This window comes from Hirundo rustica, chromosome 13 (genome assembly GCF_015227805.2).
Source record: "Hirundo rustica isolate bHirRus1 chromosome 13, bHirRus1.pri.v3, whole genome shotgun sequence".
NCBI lineage: Eukaryota > Metazoa > Chordata > Aves > Passeriformes > Hirundinidae > Hirundo > Hirundo rustica.
Window position 1 is genome coordinate 3,240,793 of NC_053462.1, and position 14,933 is coordinate 3,255,725.

General features: G+C 57.0%; 1 protein-coding gene across 3 annotated transcripts in view; it reads left to right on the plus strand.

The window, feature by feature from the left end:
* ZNF609 (zinc finger protein 609) overlaps nucleotides 1-14,412 on the plus strand; it is a 63,571-nt gene extending 49,159 nt beyond the window's left edge. For all 3 annotated transcript variants that reach the window (XM_040077147.1, XM_040077146.1, XM_040077148.2), the window contains exons 3-10: nucleotides 273-498; nucleotides 8,101-8,188; nucleotides 8,559-10,911; nucleotides 11,338-11,704; nucleotides 11,864-12,039; nucleotides 12,537-12,753; nucleotides 12,873-12,951; nucleotides 13,086-14,412. In XM_040077147.1, coding sequence (XP_039933081.1) covers nucleotides 273-498; nucleotides 8,101-8,188; nucleotides 8,559-10,911; nucleotides 11,338-11,704; nucleotides 11,864-12,039; nucleotides 12,537-12,753; nucleotides 12,873-12,946 — 3,501 coding nt within the window. In that variant the 3' untranslated portion in view covers nucleotides 12,947-12,951; nucleotides 13,086-14,412. The remainder of the gene's footprint in view (nucleotides 1-272; nucleotides 499-8,100; nucleotides 8,189-8,558; nucleotides 10,912-11,337; nucleotides 11,705-11,863; nucleotides 12,040-12,536; nucleotides 12,754-12,872; nucleotides 12,952-13,085) is intronic.
* The last annotated feature ends 521 nt before the right edge of the window (nucleotides 14,413-14,933 follow it).

The following is a 14,933-nucleotide window of genomic DNA, read 5'->3' on the forward strand; positions in this document are numbered from 1 at the left end:
CAAGCAGGAGCACAGATATCTCCTGCACAAGGACTTTTGGGTGTGATCTCTGTGACTACAGAGCTCCCCAGGGTTACATGGGTATGGGCACGCCAGGGCAGGAGAGCCCTGCGAGATCCTTGTCCTCTGATGGGGTGTATGAACTGAAAGTGGTAGTCCTGAGCTTGAGGCTCTCCAGGAATGCAAATGTCTGTTTGCTCTCTGTCTTGCTCTCCCTTCTGTGTTCCCAACAGCGTTCCTGACGGTGACCACGTATCTCTTTTTCCCCGCAGATGGAATCTCCGGTCTCTACACCCGCAGTGTTGCCCTTGCACCTCCTTGTCCCTGTCGTCAACAATGACATCTCGTCGCCGTGCGAGCAGATCATGGTACGCACACGCTCGGTGGGGGTGAACACCTGCGACGTGGCCCTGGCCACCGAGCCCGAGTGCCTGGGCCCCTGCGAGCCCGGGACCAGCGTGAACCTGGAGGGCATCGTCTGGCAGGAGACGGAGGACGGTGAGTGTCACAGGTTTCTTGCTCTCTGACAGCGTCACGGGGGAGTTACGGCAGTCCCTCCCTTCCCATGTCCCTGCTGTGTCATTCTCTGGCATGTCCTGGGCTTTCCTGCCCCCAGCTGGGGTGGTCAGGACAGAGGGGCTGTGTGAGAGCGGTCCATAATCCGTCCGGCAAAGGGAGTAATGGGCCAACACTTGCATCAGCCCCGTGTGTTGCGTTATCCCTTTGCCCAGACAGCAGGCGAAAAATCTAAGCTGCCATTTCTCTGCCCTTCAACAAGAGCTGACTTGTTCCAGGGGTGCCAGGGGAAAGGCCGTGCCAGCCGGCACGGGAATTCGACAGAGTTGACTTCATTTTTGCTTGGCAACCCACAGGTCTGTCACAAAAACACTCAAACCATGGGAGGCGGCAGAAATCTCCTGCTGGATTAAAAAACCCCAGCGGAGCTCTCAAAATCGACTCAGTGGGAGATCAGCCTCTCAGCTCTCTTGCCAAGCCAATCCAATCTTTTTTTTTCCGCTGGAGCTCATCTCATCCGTGCACAGCTTGGTTTGCTTTCCCGGGTCCTTTGATGGGTTTTCGTTGCTCTTGGGGCTCTGCCAAGGAACGCAGGGATGAATAGGTGGCTCAGTGGCCCATGGGAAGTGTTGGAACTTGGCCTTCCCCCTAGCCTCAGTGGGATTCTGGAGGTTTCTGCCATGGGGTGAGCTCCTTGTGTTTGTGTCTGGTAGCAGAAACAGTCCAGAAGCACAAAGGTGAGAGGGAGCAGTGGTGGTGGTGGTTGATGGGTCATCTCAGGCCAGGTATCCATGTGCTCCTCTTGGATATCTGCTCCCACTCTTCCCTTGCTGTTCTGTGCAGAGAATGAAGCTGTTGGATTTTATCCCAGCCGCTCCTCACTGAGACTCTTTATTATCTGCGATGGAAGCTGAGCTGAAATCTCCATTCCCATCAGCTGCTTCCAGTGAGGTTCTCTTCTTGTCCCATGCTTTGGGAAGGTGGAGGTGGGCCCAGTTTGCCTTTTCTCACTTCCTACTGGGAAACTGGTTTTGAAACCATGGTTGGTGCAGGACCAAGTGCTGCAGTGGCTGCTGATGTGAGCACTGAAGTTGTTCCCCTTGGAAAAAGCATATTGAGAAATAGCACCTGAGGTGTTTGGAAAGTGGATGGACCATGCCAGGGAAGACTGGGATGTCTAGCTTGGGATGGGGACCTCCACACTCCTGCTTTACCATCCATTCCGTATGGAAAAAAATTTCACCCTGATTGAGGCAGCTGGGAACTGTGTGTTTTTTCTGCGGCTCCAAGGCAGAGGTTGTCTCATGTAAAATCTGTGAGAAGAAGCACAAAGCAGGAGAGTTCAGGAGCCCTGCTCTGCACATCCCAGGGCCAGGGGATCTGCAGGGTGGATCTGCTCTAAAGAAACCTGTGGAAGGTCTGCCCTGATCTACCACCTCCCCAGCACCACGTGGTCGGTGTCTCCAAGAGCCTGGTCTCTTTGTTGGATACAACACGTTCTGCTAGGTAAACTGAGGCATGGCTGGGCTGGGTTTTGGGACACACAGCAGCGCAGAGCGTTGGCACCCTCCGCTTGTGGGACTCCCCCATCTCCCCAGCCCCATCAGCCTGCTGTTCTGGTGTAACTTCTCTCAACCCAAAAGCCCTGGACCTGCAGAGTTCCCTGAAAATCCCAGGGCTGCTGGAGAGCCCCATGGGCAGTGGCAAAGCTGATGAGAAGCTTGGACCTTGTGTGGTGGTTTTGGGTGGAAATCAGGAGAGGGTCATGGTGGCTGTGCCAGGATGGATGAACTGAGCATCCCTGAGGCAGGGAGCACAAAACCATCCCTCCCTGCCAGCTCCTGGTTGAGAGGCCTTGCCATGGGCATGGTTGCTGCTCTTTTCTCCTGCTCCTCACCCCACCGTGGAGCTCCTTGCCTGTCTGCCTGTCCGTCTGCATTACCCCTCGCTTCCACAGCCACCAGTTCGGAGCATGCCTTGGAGGTGTCCTGTGATTTTCCACAGCCAGGATATTTTTAGTCTGTGGTAATTCAGTGAACTCATGCAGAGATCCTTCTCTGCCGGCTGCTGATGGTTGCCACTGTTTGGGAGCAAGGATTTCCCATCCACTCCTGCACAAAGGTGAGCCCTGATAGTGCCTTTGGTCTCGTTGGGTCTGCTGCGTGCCTTGGCTCCGGTCACACGGCATCTTGTCCTTGAGTGAAAAGACAGGGGGGAGCCATCCCTGTTTTTTGCCTGGCATCTCTCCCCTCCCTTCCCATTGTCAAAGATGGAGTCAAGGGCAATGCTGGATCAGAAGCTGGAGTTTGTGAAATGTTCAGGGATGCAGCAAACATCTCCCCTTGCCCAAAGGATACAGAGGAGAAGGCTACACCAAGGGCATGTCTGCAAAGCCCGATGAGGTGCTTCCAGCATCTGAAACTTCTCAGTATCTCCAGAGGGATCCATCTCTCCCCTTGCTCCTTGGGAAGTAGCAGCCTCGTTGGACTACTTGGAAGGACCCCAGAAGCAGTGGAGCAGCTCTTGGCTTGCACCAAGTTTAGAGTTACAGAACTGAGGAATTGCTTGATTTGAAAGAGGCCTTAAAGCCCAGTTCATTCCATCCCCTGCCTTGGGCAGAGACACCTTCCACTAGCCCAGGTTGCTCCAACTCCCATCCAACCTGGCCTTGAACACTTTTAGAGATGGGGCAGCCAGAGCTTCTCTGGGAAACTTGGGCCAGGGCCTCACTACCCTGTCAGGAAGGATTTTTTTTTTCCTAATATCCAATCTAAATCTTACTTCTTTCAGCTAAAGCCATTACTCTTTGGCCTGTCACTTCTTGGCCTTGCAAAAAGTCCCTCTTCAGCCTTCTTTTAGATTCCCTTTAGGCACTGGAAAGGAGTCTAAGGTCTCCCTGAAGCCAGCCTTCTCCTCTCCTTGTGGGGCTGCAGAATCATGGAGAAAAGCTTCTAAAGCCGAAGTCTGTCAATGGTTGGAAGGATAACTTGGACAAGAAGGACAAGTCCATCTGAGACAGGAGCATGAAACTTCAATGAGCCTGATGATGTCCTTCCTACCCTGAGCCAACTTTGTCCTCATCTCTCACTAGAAAATCTGCCATGAGTCCATGAGCCCTGCTAAAAGCATCCCAGAGGGCTCCCACCACCAACCTGGGCTCTGGGCTTCTGGTCCATGTTCTCCTCCACCATTCTGAGTTGGCGTTGGCCCAAGGTCTGGTCTAGCTGGTAGTGAACATTGTTGCTCATGCTCTCCTGCGGCCGTGCTGGTGACACCATCCCTTGGCTGAGCCTGGCTTGCACAGGCATGTGTTTTATCAGGGCACTTTCAGTGGGGAGTAGCTGTCTTGGGAGCTCCTCTAAGTGCTGTTACGTGTAGTTCTGATCCTCAGGAACTATTAACAGATCTGATCACACTGGGAAGCATTGCTCTCTTTGCTGCCTCGGGAGCTGCCAGGTCTCCTCCATCCCCCTTGGTGAAGCTGGTGTCATTTGGCTGGGATCGTGTCACCTTCTCACCTCCCCATGGTGCCACACTCTGCTGATTGCAGCAAAACAAACACAAACCCTCTGAGCTATGAGGATCATGGTGTGGCAGCACCTGGAAATTGTCAGCACATTGTACACATCCTTTTCCTCCAGCTCCTTGCTGGGATGGTAGTGGCAGGTGTTAGCCATGGCTCAGATTTCTGTACTCCGGACATTTGGATTGTCCTTTTGCAAACTTCTCGTGAGGGTATGGTGGAGCACAAGCCTGCCAGGGTTGGCACATGCCAGTGTGCTTGGAGCAGGAGGGAAATGCAATAGATGGGGATAGAATGGGGAAGATGGGAGGGTGAGAGCAAAGACTTCTCAAATACAATGGATAGTGGCTTAGACACTTCCTCTGCCAGTTCCCATGGGAACCATGAATACATCTTATTAGGTCTCATGGACTTAGGCACCTTGAACTCCTCTTATGGGTGGTTCTTCCTTTTCCCAGTCCCTGTCTTTGCCTCCTCCATCTCAGGTGGTGTGGCTGGAGCACTTGCTGGTGAAGATCAAGGCAAACAAGTAATTGAGCCCCTCATCTGTGGGCTACCCTGACTGCAGGCTTCCTTTGTGTGTTTGCATTTCTCCAAGAGTTCCTTGTTAATCCATCAGGCCTCCTGGCATTTCCCCTTGACTTCTCTTTGTTGAGATGCATTGCTCCTGAATTCAGGGATGATCCTTGGATGTCAACCAGCTTCCTTGGGTCCCACTTCCCTCCAGCACTCTACCCCATGGCACTCTGTCAAATGGGTCTCTGAGGAGCCAAAGTCTTCTCTCCTGGAGTCCAGAGCAGTGATCATTCTGTGTGCTGCAGTCCCTGGAAAGCAGTTGGGTGGCCTGGGACAGTCATGCACCTGAGCATCCATCCCTGCATGGTATGATTGGGATGATCCTGTTGCCCTCTGGCCCTGCCAGGGAAACTGTGTTCATGATGCCTGTCAAGGTTGGATAGAGGGGACTTCTTTGTGAGAAGACCCCAGAAACTTCCCCCATGTTGGAGAAGGTCAGCTAAGGCCGAGCCTATCAGTGATGAGGGCGGTGTCTCTAGGATAATGTATTTAGGAAGGGGAGAAAAAGCAGCCCCCATTCCCCATCCCCCTGTGCTGTTTGGGGGCAGAGATGTAGAAACCAGGAGTAAAGTCGAACCTAAGGAAGAAGCCAGGAGAAAGTGTTTTAAGGTTTGGTTTTATTTCTCATTACCTTACTCTGATTTGATCTGCAATAAATTAAATTAGTTTCCCCAGGGTGAGTCTCTTTTGCCCGTGATGATAACTGGTGAGTGATCTCTCCTCACTGGATGAGGTGACAATTGTGCTGGACAGCCCTGTGGTGTCCCTTGTTTTCTGGCATGAGTGTGATGGCCATGAACAGCTTTGGGTGTCGTGTCTCGAAGCCTGGGCACTACAGATCAGGCAGGATCTCTGCACATGGCCAGGGCTTATGGAAAAGCTGGAACATCCTGAAAGTGATGCAGCTGAAGAGGAAATGACAAGGATCATTTCAAAGATGTTGCAGCTGGGGAAGAAATTCATGGAAGAAGGGGCATCCCAAAGCCAGGGCATCCTGGAAGTGATGTGGGTGGAGGAGGAATTTATGAAGATGTTCTTGGTTGGGCTTGGGGGATTCATCTTTGAAAAGGGGGGAAATGTGCCCCAATACTATGTCCTGGTTCCCACAGCAGCCTCGTCCTCCATTTCTCATATGATGCCTTCCTGAATGGCAGCCTTGCACTATCACCAGCCCTTAATTTTTCCAGCCAGGATACAAGTCTGATGCGAGCACTTGGTGAGCAGGATGCTGAGTGGTTTGCACTCAGATTTGGGTGGTATTGGTTCCTTAAGAGCCTCAAAGATGTCACCTTCCCATGAAACCAGGTGGAATGGGAGTTACCCAAGTGGGATTCCTTCTGTTCATGAGCATCTGTGTTCTTGAAGATGCGAAAGCATTGCTTCCTCATTGCTGCCCTTGTCATGCCTGTGCCTGCTTGTCATCCTGCCGTGGGAGGGGGACACAGTGGGTGAAAAAAGCTGCTTAGGATCTATCCTGGGGTTTAAATTGTCCTGGGTTATTGTTGGAGGATTAGGAGGGGATTTGGTATGATTGGTTGCAGCGGGTTAAATATAGGCTGGTGTGTGTTGGAGGTCTGGTGTTCCAACGGGGAAGGAGACGGTGCCGGCTTGTTTTGCCCCTTCCTCTTTCATCTATCTCTTGTGGCTGTGGTGGTTGGGAAGAAAAATGCCAGCACCTCCTTTCTAATATCACACACTGACCCTGGGATGCACATGAGACTCCAGTGGTTTGCCATGCAATTAACTTCCAGCGGCTCACATGGTCTTCTCTGGCTTCAGAGGGGTTGAACTGGCAGGGAGAGCGGAGGGACTGGGAGAGATGGGGCCTGGCTTAGTGCTGCTTGTTCCTCAGTGGCTCCCAGGTCCTTGGGCAGCTCCTGGGAGGATCCCACAGCAGCTCTCCAGTGGTGTCCTGGGAATGGTGGGGGTGGGTTGGGGTGCAGGATGCAGCCAAGAAGCTTCTTTGGGTTTTAAGGAAAGGGGGACAGGCTCCTGCCTGCCAAAACCTGCTGCATTATGAAGAACAGAAGACCACATTCCATGTGCCCTCTTTAGGATGCCTGGAACCAGCATCCCACTGTTCCCATTGATCTTTCCATGCGTGGGGCTGTGGGTTCCCAGCAGTTGGTTTCTCCCTCAGGTTGTCTCCATCATCACGTCCTGGCCATGTCTTTGTTAAGGCAATTCCCCAGCACCTTCCTCTGAAGGCAGAACCCAGCATCTCTTGCTCACTGGGATGAGCCGGTTGTGGCTCTTGGCTGTGTGCTGGGACCATGTCTTCTCATGATCTGCTTGCAACATTTTCCAGGAGGAAAAGGAGAAAGAGAAGGTCTGCATTTCATTTCTCTTTCTGAAGGAGCCCCACGTGTCAGGCCTTGGCTCCATGTATTATCCATGCCGAAGCCTGCAGCTGGCTGCTGGCATAGCACAGCGGGGGATGTGGGCTGAGATTTATAAACATGCTTCAGGCACAGCTGCTCCGGGCTCCCTCGGCTCCATCCATCTCCTGAGGCCGTATATCTTGCTGCACTCATCAACCCTTGCAAACGCGTTCCCGAGTTTTACCTTGCTTGGATAAATGTGCCTGGCACAGCAGACTCCGCTCCAATTATGCGGAAATCAGAGTGATGCGTGGCAAGGAGGAGACACCACAATGCTGAGGGATGCTATGGAACACGTCTCTGCCTCCCAGAAGAGGTGCTGAGGGGCCTTGGCCTCGACGTGGGTGAGGCAGGCAGTTCTGAATTAGTGTGGAAAAGCTGAAAATCCAAGGTTTTCTGCATGCCCGGTGATTTTGCTCCATGTTGGGAGGATGTGGCCCCTTGGATGGTTCTCCAGATGGACACACAGGGCAGAGGGATGCCCCTGAGGTGCTGAGGCAAAGTGGCCCAGGGCAATGGCGGGTTGGTTATTCTGCCAGGATTGGGTTTTCCTGCCAGGGACAGTCGCCTGAGCAGGAATGCTGGGCTCCGCTTGCCATCTAGTGGCAGTAGCAGCTTTTTCCAGAGGGTCATGAGGTTCATGGCCACACTGCTTCATAGCCCTGCTGGGGGGTCTGCAGCTCCACTTTGGGATCCACAGCCATTTTAGGGGCTTTCTGCATTTCCCTCAGGGGCTTCGCAGCTCTTTCTCCCTCGAAATCACATTCCCTACCCAACCTGAGAGCCAATGTGGATCTTCAGGTCCCTCTCGAAATCCCACAGCCCTTTGGGGGTCACTGGGTGGTAACACCCCATGAAAGTAGGGAACAGGGTGAGGAGTTAGGTGAGACATGGGAAGGGAAGAGCTGGGAGTCTCCAACTCCCATCTTGATGTCCCTCCACCCCTGAGCCCAATGTCTCACCTCTTTTGAGAACCCATGATCCCTTGTCCACCCTCCTTCAACCCTAGAGCTTAGCTCTTCCTGCTGCCTGTCTCGAGGGGCAGGTTCCTGACACCATGGGGTCACACCAGGCCCGGTCTGACCCTTTCCCCTCACCTTGCAGGGATGCTGGTGGTCAACGTCACCTGGAGGAACAAGACGTACGTGGGGACGCTGCTGGACTGCACGCAGCACGACTGGGCACCTCCCCGGTAAGTGGGTAGGGGGCTCTGGTGGGCTCCTAGCGCTGAGGGCAAATCTGGCCCTATACGGCCCCCATGGCACCCAGGACACCCTGCCCTGTGCCCACGGGGCTGCCACGGGGGTTGGCATCTCCTCCTTGCCCAACCCAACTGCTCCCATGACTCTTTGCCCCTGCAGTCACACGTCCCTTGTCCTGGGACTAGAGATGGTTTAGCACATCCCAAAGGACCTCTCTGGTTCCTCTTTATCTGTCAGTGGGGGGAGAAGTCTATGGGATTGGTAGTGAGGGGAGTAAGGGGGTCCCCATTGTGCCTTGGGGACAACACAGCCCAGCACAGCCATCTCTCTGTTAGAACATCAGTGTCCTCCTCCCTGCAGGTTCTGTGACTCTCCCACCAGTGACCTGGAGATGCGCAACGGCCGGGGCAGGGGCAAGCGCATGCGCCCCAACAGCAACACGCCAGTCAACGAGACGGCCGCTGCCTCGGACAGCAAGGGGACCAGCAACAGCAGCAAGACCCGGGCGGGAGCCAACAGCAAGGGCCGCCGGGGCAGCCAGAACTCCTCGGACCACCGCACCCCGCCCGGCGGCACCGCCGAGGACGTGAAGGCCAGTCCCTCCTCCGTCACCAAGCGCAAGAGCAAACCCCTCTCTGACATGGATCTGAACTCCAGCTCGGAGGATTCCAAGGGCAGCAAGCGCATCCGCACAAACTCAATGGGCTCGGCCACAGTGCCGCCTGCCGCGGTCAAGGTGGAGCCGGCTATCCTGGAGCGCAACTGCCCTTCTCCCATCCTCATTGACTGTCCCCATCCCAACTGTAACAAGAAGTACAAGCATATCAACGGGCTGAAGTACCACCAGGCCCACGCGCACACGGATGACGACAGCAAGCTGGAGGCGGATGTGGACAGCGAGTATGGCGAGGAGCCCTCCCTGCATGCCGACGTTGGGAGTTGCAACGGTGCTGCCGGGACACAGAAGGGCTCCCTCTCACCAGCTCGCTCGGCCACCCCCAAGGTGCGTTTGATGGAGCCCCACAGCCCCTCCCCATCCAGCAAGTTTAGCACCAAGGTCCCCTGCAAGAAGAAGGGAGGTGGGGAAGGGGACACAGACCTGGGTGCTCTGTCCAATGATGGCTCTGAAGATGGTCCTTCGGTGGCCGATGAGACAAGTAATGATGACTTTGACTCTCTGGAGAAGCGATGCGTTGACAAGGACAAGTCAAAGAAGGCCTCTGGTGCTAAACAGGAGAAGATTCCTTCCAAAAGCTTGAAGTCCGCCAGACCCATTGCGCCAGCCATCCCCCCGCAGCCGATTTACACCTTCCAGACTGCCACGCTTACCACAGCCAGCCCCGGCTCCTCCGCTGGCCTCGCCACAACTGTGGTCCAGACCATGCCCAACAGCCCCCAGCTCAAACCCATCCAGCCCAAGCCAACAGTGATGGGAGAGCCCTTCGCTGTCAACCCTGCTCTCACCCCTTCCAAGGAGAAGAAGAAGAAAGATAAGAAGAAGAAAGACCCCAAAGAGGTGGAAAACCCTTTGACTCCTGGCAAAGCCTGCAGAGCAGAGGAAGGTAAGAGCCCTTTCCGGGGGGAGTCCAGCGAGCTGGGGATGAAAGGCGAGGGGCTGCTGAACGGTTCATCTGACTCCCACCAGAGCCGGCTCGCCAGCATCAAGGCTGAGGCGGATAAAATCTACAGCTTCACCGACAACGCACCCAGTCCCTCCATCGGCGGGGCCAGCAGGCTGGAGAACACCAACCCGGCCCAGCCCCTGACCCCACTGCACGTTGTCACCCAGAACGGGGCAGAGGCCAGCTCGGTGAAGACCAACAGCCCAGCCTACTCGGACATCTCCGATGCTGGGGAGGATGGGGAGGGCAAACTGGAGAGCGTGAAGGCAAAGGATCCAGAGCAGCTGGTCAAGGAAGGCGCCAAAAAAGCTCTTTTCCCGCCACAACCGCAGAGCAAAGAGTCTCCCTTCTATCAAGGCTTTGAAACCTACTATTCCCCTGGCTACCCCCAGGCTAGCCCAGGACCCCTGAACCCCGGAGGGCAGTCTGCGGCCGAGACACAGACCTTGAAGCTGAAGAAGGACGAGGAGCAGGAGAACCCAGAGGTGAAGGTGAAGAGTGAAGGCTGTGAAGAGAAGAAGGCAGAGCTCGGCAGTGGCTCCAGCCAGCAGCCCTCAGTCATCCAGCAGCGCCCCAACATGTACATGCAGTCCCTCTACTATAACCAGTACGCCTACGTGCCACCCTACGGCTACAGCGAGCAGGGCTACCATGCTCACCTGCTGAGCACCAACCCTGCCTACCGCCAGCAGTACGAGGAGCAGCAGAAGCAGCGGCAGAGCCTGGAGCAGCAGCAGCGAGGGCTGGAGAAGAAGGCGGAGCTGGGCTTGAAAGAGAGGGAGGCAGCACTCAAAGAGGAATGGAAGCAGAAGCCACCCATGCCCCCAACGCTGACCAAAGCCCCGAGCCTCACGGACCTCGTCAAGTCAGGGCTGAGCAAGCCCAAGGAGCAGGGAGGTCCTGACATGGCCAAATCTGTCATCATCCCCAAGCTGGAGGACTCGTCCAAGCTGTCCAGCAGCCAGGTCACGGAGGGGCTCAAGGTGAAGCTGAGTGAGGCCGGTCACCTAGGGAAGGAGACGGCTGAGACAAAGGCTGGCTCTGAATGTGGCCGGCAAGCGGAGGTGGACCCTGTTCTCTGGTACAGACAGGTAATGCCATGCCCTGTCTGCCAGCCCAGCCTTGGGTTTGCTCCTGGAGGAGGCCGCTCACTGGGCTTTGCTGGGGCCATCACCTCAGAGAACACGTTGTCCTCTGCTTGTGGTGGGACTCCATGCGATTCCCTTGGGGCGAGAAAAAGGGTGGGGCTCTGAGGCCATGGATGAGCTAGGCAGAGCCTGGGGAAGGGGAGTGGGGTTTGCTGGTCTCCTCCAAACCCAGCCTGGATTTGGGACAGGTAGGGCTGCGGGGAGGCAGCTGCTCTGGTGGTTGGCTGTTCTTGCGGGAAGTGGAGGCTATGGATGGGCCAAGGAGAGCCCAGGGAAGGGGAGTGGGGTTTGCCAGTCTCCTCCAAACACAGGCTGGGACAGGCAGGACCAGGGGGAGGCAGCTGTTACAATGGCTGACTGTTCTTGCAGGAAGCTGAGCCCCGGATGTGGACCTATGTGTACCCTGCAAAGTACTCGGACATCAAGACAGAGGATGAGCGGTGGAAAGAGGAGAGGGATCGAAAGTTGAAGGAAGAAAGGAATCGAAGCAAAGAAGCCTCGTCCAAGGAGGACGGGAAGGAGAGCACCAGCTCCGAGTGCAAGCTGACCCCCACCGAGGAGGCTCGCATGGTGGGGAAGGACCCCAGGCCCAGTGTCCACGTCCCCGTGTCCTCACCCCTCACTCAGCATCAGTCCTACATCCCGTACATGCACGGCTACTCCTACAGCCAGTCGTATGACCCCAACCACCCCAGCTACCGTGCCATGCCCACCGTCATGATGCAGAACTACCCAGGTAGGGAGCCGGGGGCTTCAGGGGGTGTCCATTCCCGGCTGTCCCTGCTCTCGGGGTGGGGGATGGCTGTGGGACATCCTCTCACACACATACAGAGCCACACGCTCCCACTGTGCAGCCCAGATATTCCTGGTGCCCTGACTGCTCTTCTCCCCGCAGGATCATACCTGCCCTCCAGCTATTCCTTCTCTCCGTATGGGAGCAAAGCGTCCGGCAGTGATGACAGTGACAAGTCCCGAGCCAGCCCCAGTGTGAGCTGTAAATCCAGCTCGGAGTCCAAGGCCCTGGACATCCTGCAGCAGCATGCCAGCCACTACAAGAGCAAATCACCCACGGTGAGGGTCAGCAGGGCGCTGGCTTGGCCCAGCTCTGTGGGATAGTCCTTGGATATTATAATAAGGTGGGAGCAGCTCCGCTTGCCGTATGGTTTTGCTATTTCTGCTGCTCTGGGAGACCTGCAGCCATGGATTCCAACATTACAAATCCTTTGGGATGGACCAGCCAGACCTCTGCCCCAGTGCTGGGACTTCTCCAGGCCCTGCAGCAACCAGGTGACGCCTGTCCTCAACCCTGGAGCTGGCAGGTGGGGTGTGGAGGCTGTCTCCATCCCATGGCTCCTCCTGGGCTGAGCTGGGAGACAGAGCTTGGACCCATTGAGGAAAGAATTGTCCTCAGACAGGCCCTGTATCCACCACGTGGCTTTTGACCATCCCACCCCACTTCCCATCAGCACCATGGGAACCTTTTGGGGAAACGCAGAGAGAATATCCCGGTATGTGCCGCGGGGTTGCTGGTCATGTCCCTCAGCATGTGTCTGCTTTCTCCTCTCCAGATAAGTGAGAAGACATCTCAGGAGCGGGATCGCAGTGGCTGTGGGGTGGTGGGGGGCAGCGGGAGCTGCAGCAGCGTTGGGGGAGCGGGTGCAGGGGAGAGGAGCGGCGACAGGCCCCGCACGTCGCCCTCCCAGCGCCTGCTCTCGACGCATCACCACCACCACCACCTCGGGTACTCGCTGCTGCCAGCGCAGTACAACCTGCCCTATGCAACAGGTGAGAGTGGGGCTGGGCTGGGGGGGAGCTGCACCTGCCCTTGGCCCACGGGACCCTCACGCTGTCCCCGAGGTGCCTGGCCCTGTCCACCGGCTCCTGACCCTTCTTCTCCCCACCAGGTCTCTCCTCTACAGCCATCGTTGCCAGCCAGCAAGGCTCCGCTCCCTCCCTCTACCCACCTCCCCGGAGGTGAGAACGGTAAGGCTCTGCTCCTGCCGCACCTCCGCGTGGCGCCGGGCCGGGCTGGGCGCTCACGGGACGCTCTCGAGGCTTTAGGGTTCGCCCAAGGCGTTGGGGCTCATGGGAGCTGATTTGCCCTTGGGTCGTGGCAGGATGTGACGCACCGGGATGCCTGGGCTGTACAAGACGTGTGACTGGCTCACATGGAGAAGCGCTGGAGACTCCTTTAGACATCAGTTGAATGGTGTTAATTGTACTGCTTGACGTTCCTGCCCGTGATCTGAGGCAGACTGTCTTCTCCCCTCGTCGGACACACACTGACTCCCCACCCCACCCCTTTGGTGAGTGGGTGAGCTGGTACCTGCGGATGTATTTATTCTACTGAGCACCAGCACTCGGGGTGGAGGCGACTCAACCTGCCTGGTGCATATGAAGAGGAAACAGAAGCACTGAGGTTTCTCGATGAATTTGGGACCCTGCCGTGTCTCTGTGAGGTGCTGCTTCACGACAGGACTGGGGGCAGGTGGGGACTTGGAACACGGGGCCGAGCCTGCTGTGTGGCCACAGTCTCAGGAAAGGAAGGAAGGAAGGACTGGCTCACAGAGCCTTGGCGGGTGTCAGGGGGCTGGTGTGAGCCAGGCGAGTGGGTGGCAGCCTGGCTGGAGGCAGCTGTGGGGCTCTCCCAGTCCCTCATCTGGTCCTGCACCCCACAGCACCCACAACTCTGTACCCGTGGGCAGGAGCTGCCAGCATGTGGCCAATGGCCAGAGTGGGGCTGGGGAAGCTCTTGGCCCCAGCAAAGCAGCCTCTGCCATTGGGGGCTGGAGCTCTGTGGAGCTGGGGGCAGCAGGGCATGGGCTGCCAGCGTCCCCCAGGCCATGCACGGTCCAGACCTGCCTGAACCTCCTGCCTGTGGCTTTTGCTTTGGTTTCTGAGCTGCAACTCTGCAATCCCGGCCTTTCCTCTGCCCCACTACCGTGGCAAGTGCCCCCCAAACCCTGGGGCAGCACGTCCTGCTGTGGGGGGCTGTGGCTCCCCTTTCCATCCACCTTTTGCTTTTAGGGCGGCTTCCCCAGGCCGCAGGCAGGGCGCAGCAAGAAACAAGCACACTTAGTTCTGCCAGAGGCACGTGGGACCATGCTGGTCCCTGCTCCAGCCTCGTGCCAGGGCTGGGGGCACCAGGTCCTGGAGGAAGATGGTCCCCACTCCTGGCTGCTCCCCAGCTCTGAGGACAGGGGCTTTCTGGTCCTCTGCCCCCAGCCCCAGAGTGGCTCTCCCCAGGCCGACACTCTACCTCGGCCCCGCAGCGGCCGGGCCGCCCCTGTTCTCCCCCCGCCTCTCCTGCTGCCCGGCTGGGGGACATGGGGGCCATCGGTCTCAGTTGTGTGTGTCCGGGTTGCGCCCGGCCCCGAGGGCTGCTGTAAGGGGATGCTCTGCCTGCTGGGCTCTGTACATACTGTAAAAAGCAATTGTTTGAAAGCTGTTGTTTTGGGTTTTGTTTTCTTTCCCCGTTTCTCCCCCTTCCCACTGTACCCAGTTGGAAAGGAGGCACTGGCTGCTCTCGGCAGCACGGTGGCCCCGGCCTGCTCTTGTTGTTTGACTCATTTTTCTTCCACTCTTTGTTGTGTTTGGAAGGAGTCGGGGCCACGTGGCGCGGCACACTCCGCAGGGACAGGGTGGGTTGATGGATGCGCCCCGCACCCGTCACAGAGCCACATGAAGCCACGGGACTGGGGACTGGCGGGGTCAGGGTGCTTTGGAAAGCCCCACATCCCACCCGTGGAGGAGTGTCCCGCTGGCTGCTCCTACCTCCAGCCTCGGCCGGCCCGGCACAGCCGGGCTCCCAGCACGGCCGGGGCCCACAGCGGCTCCAGCGGCGCAGAGGAAGTGCCTGGGGGTGTTGGGGGGTGCCACAGGCTTTGCTGGCAGTCGGAGGGGGTCGGGGGGCTGCTCCCCACCTTCCCAGTTGGGTCCCAGTTGAGTCTCCCTTTAGGTGTTAA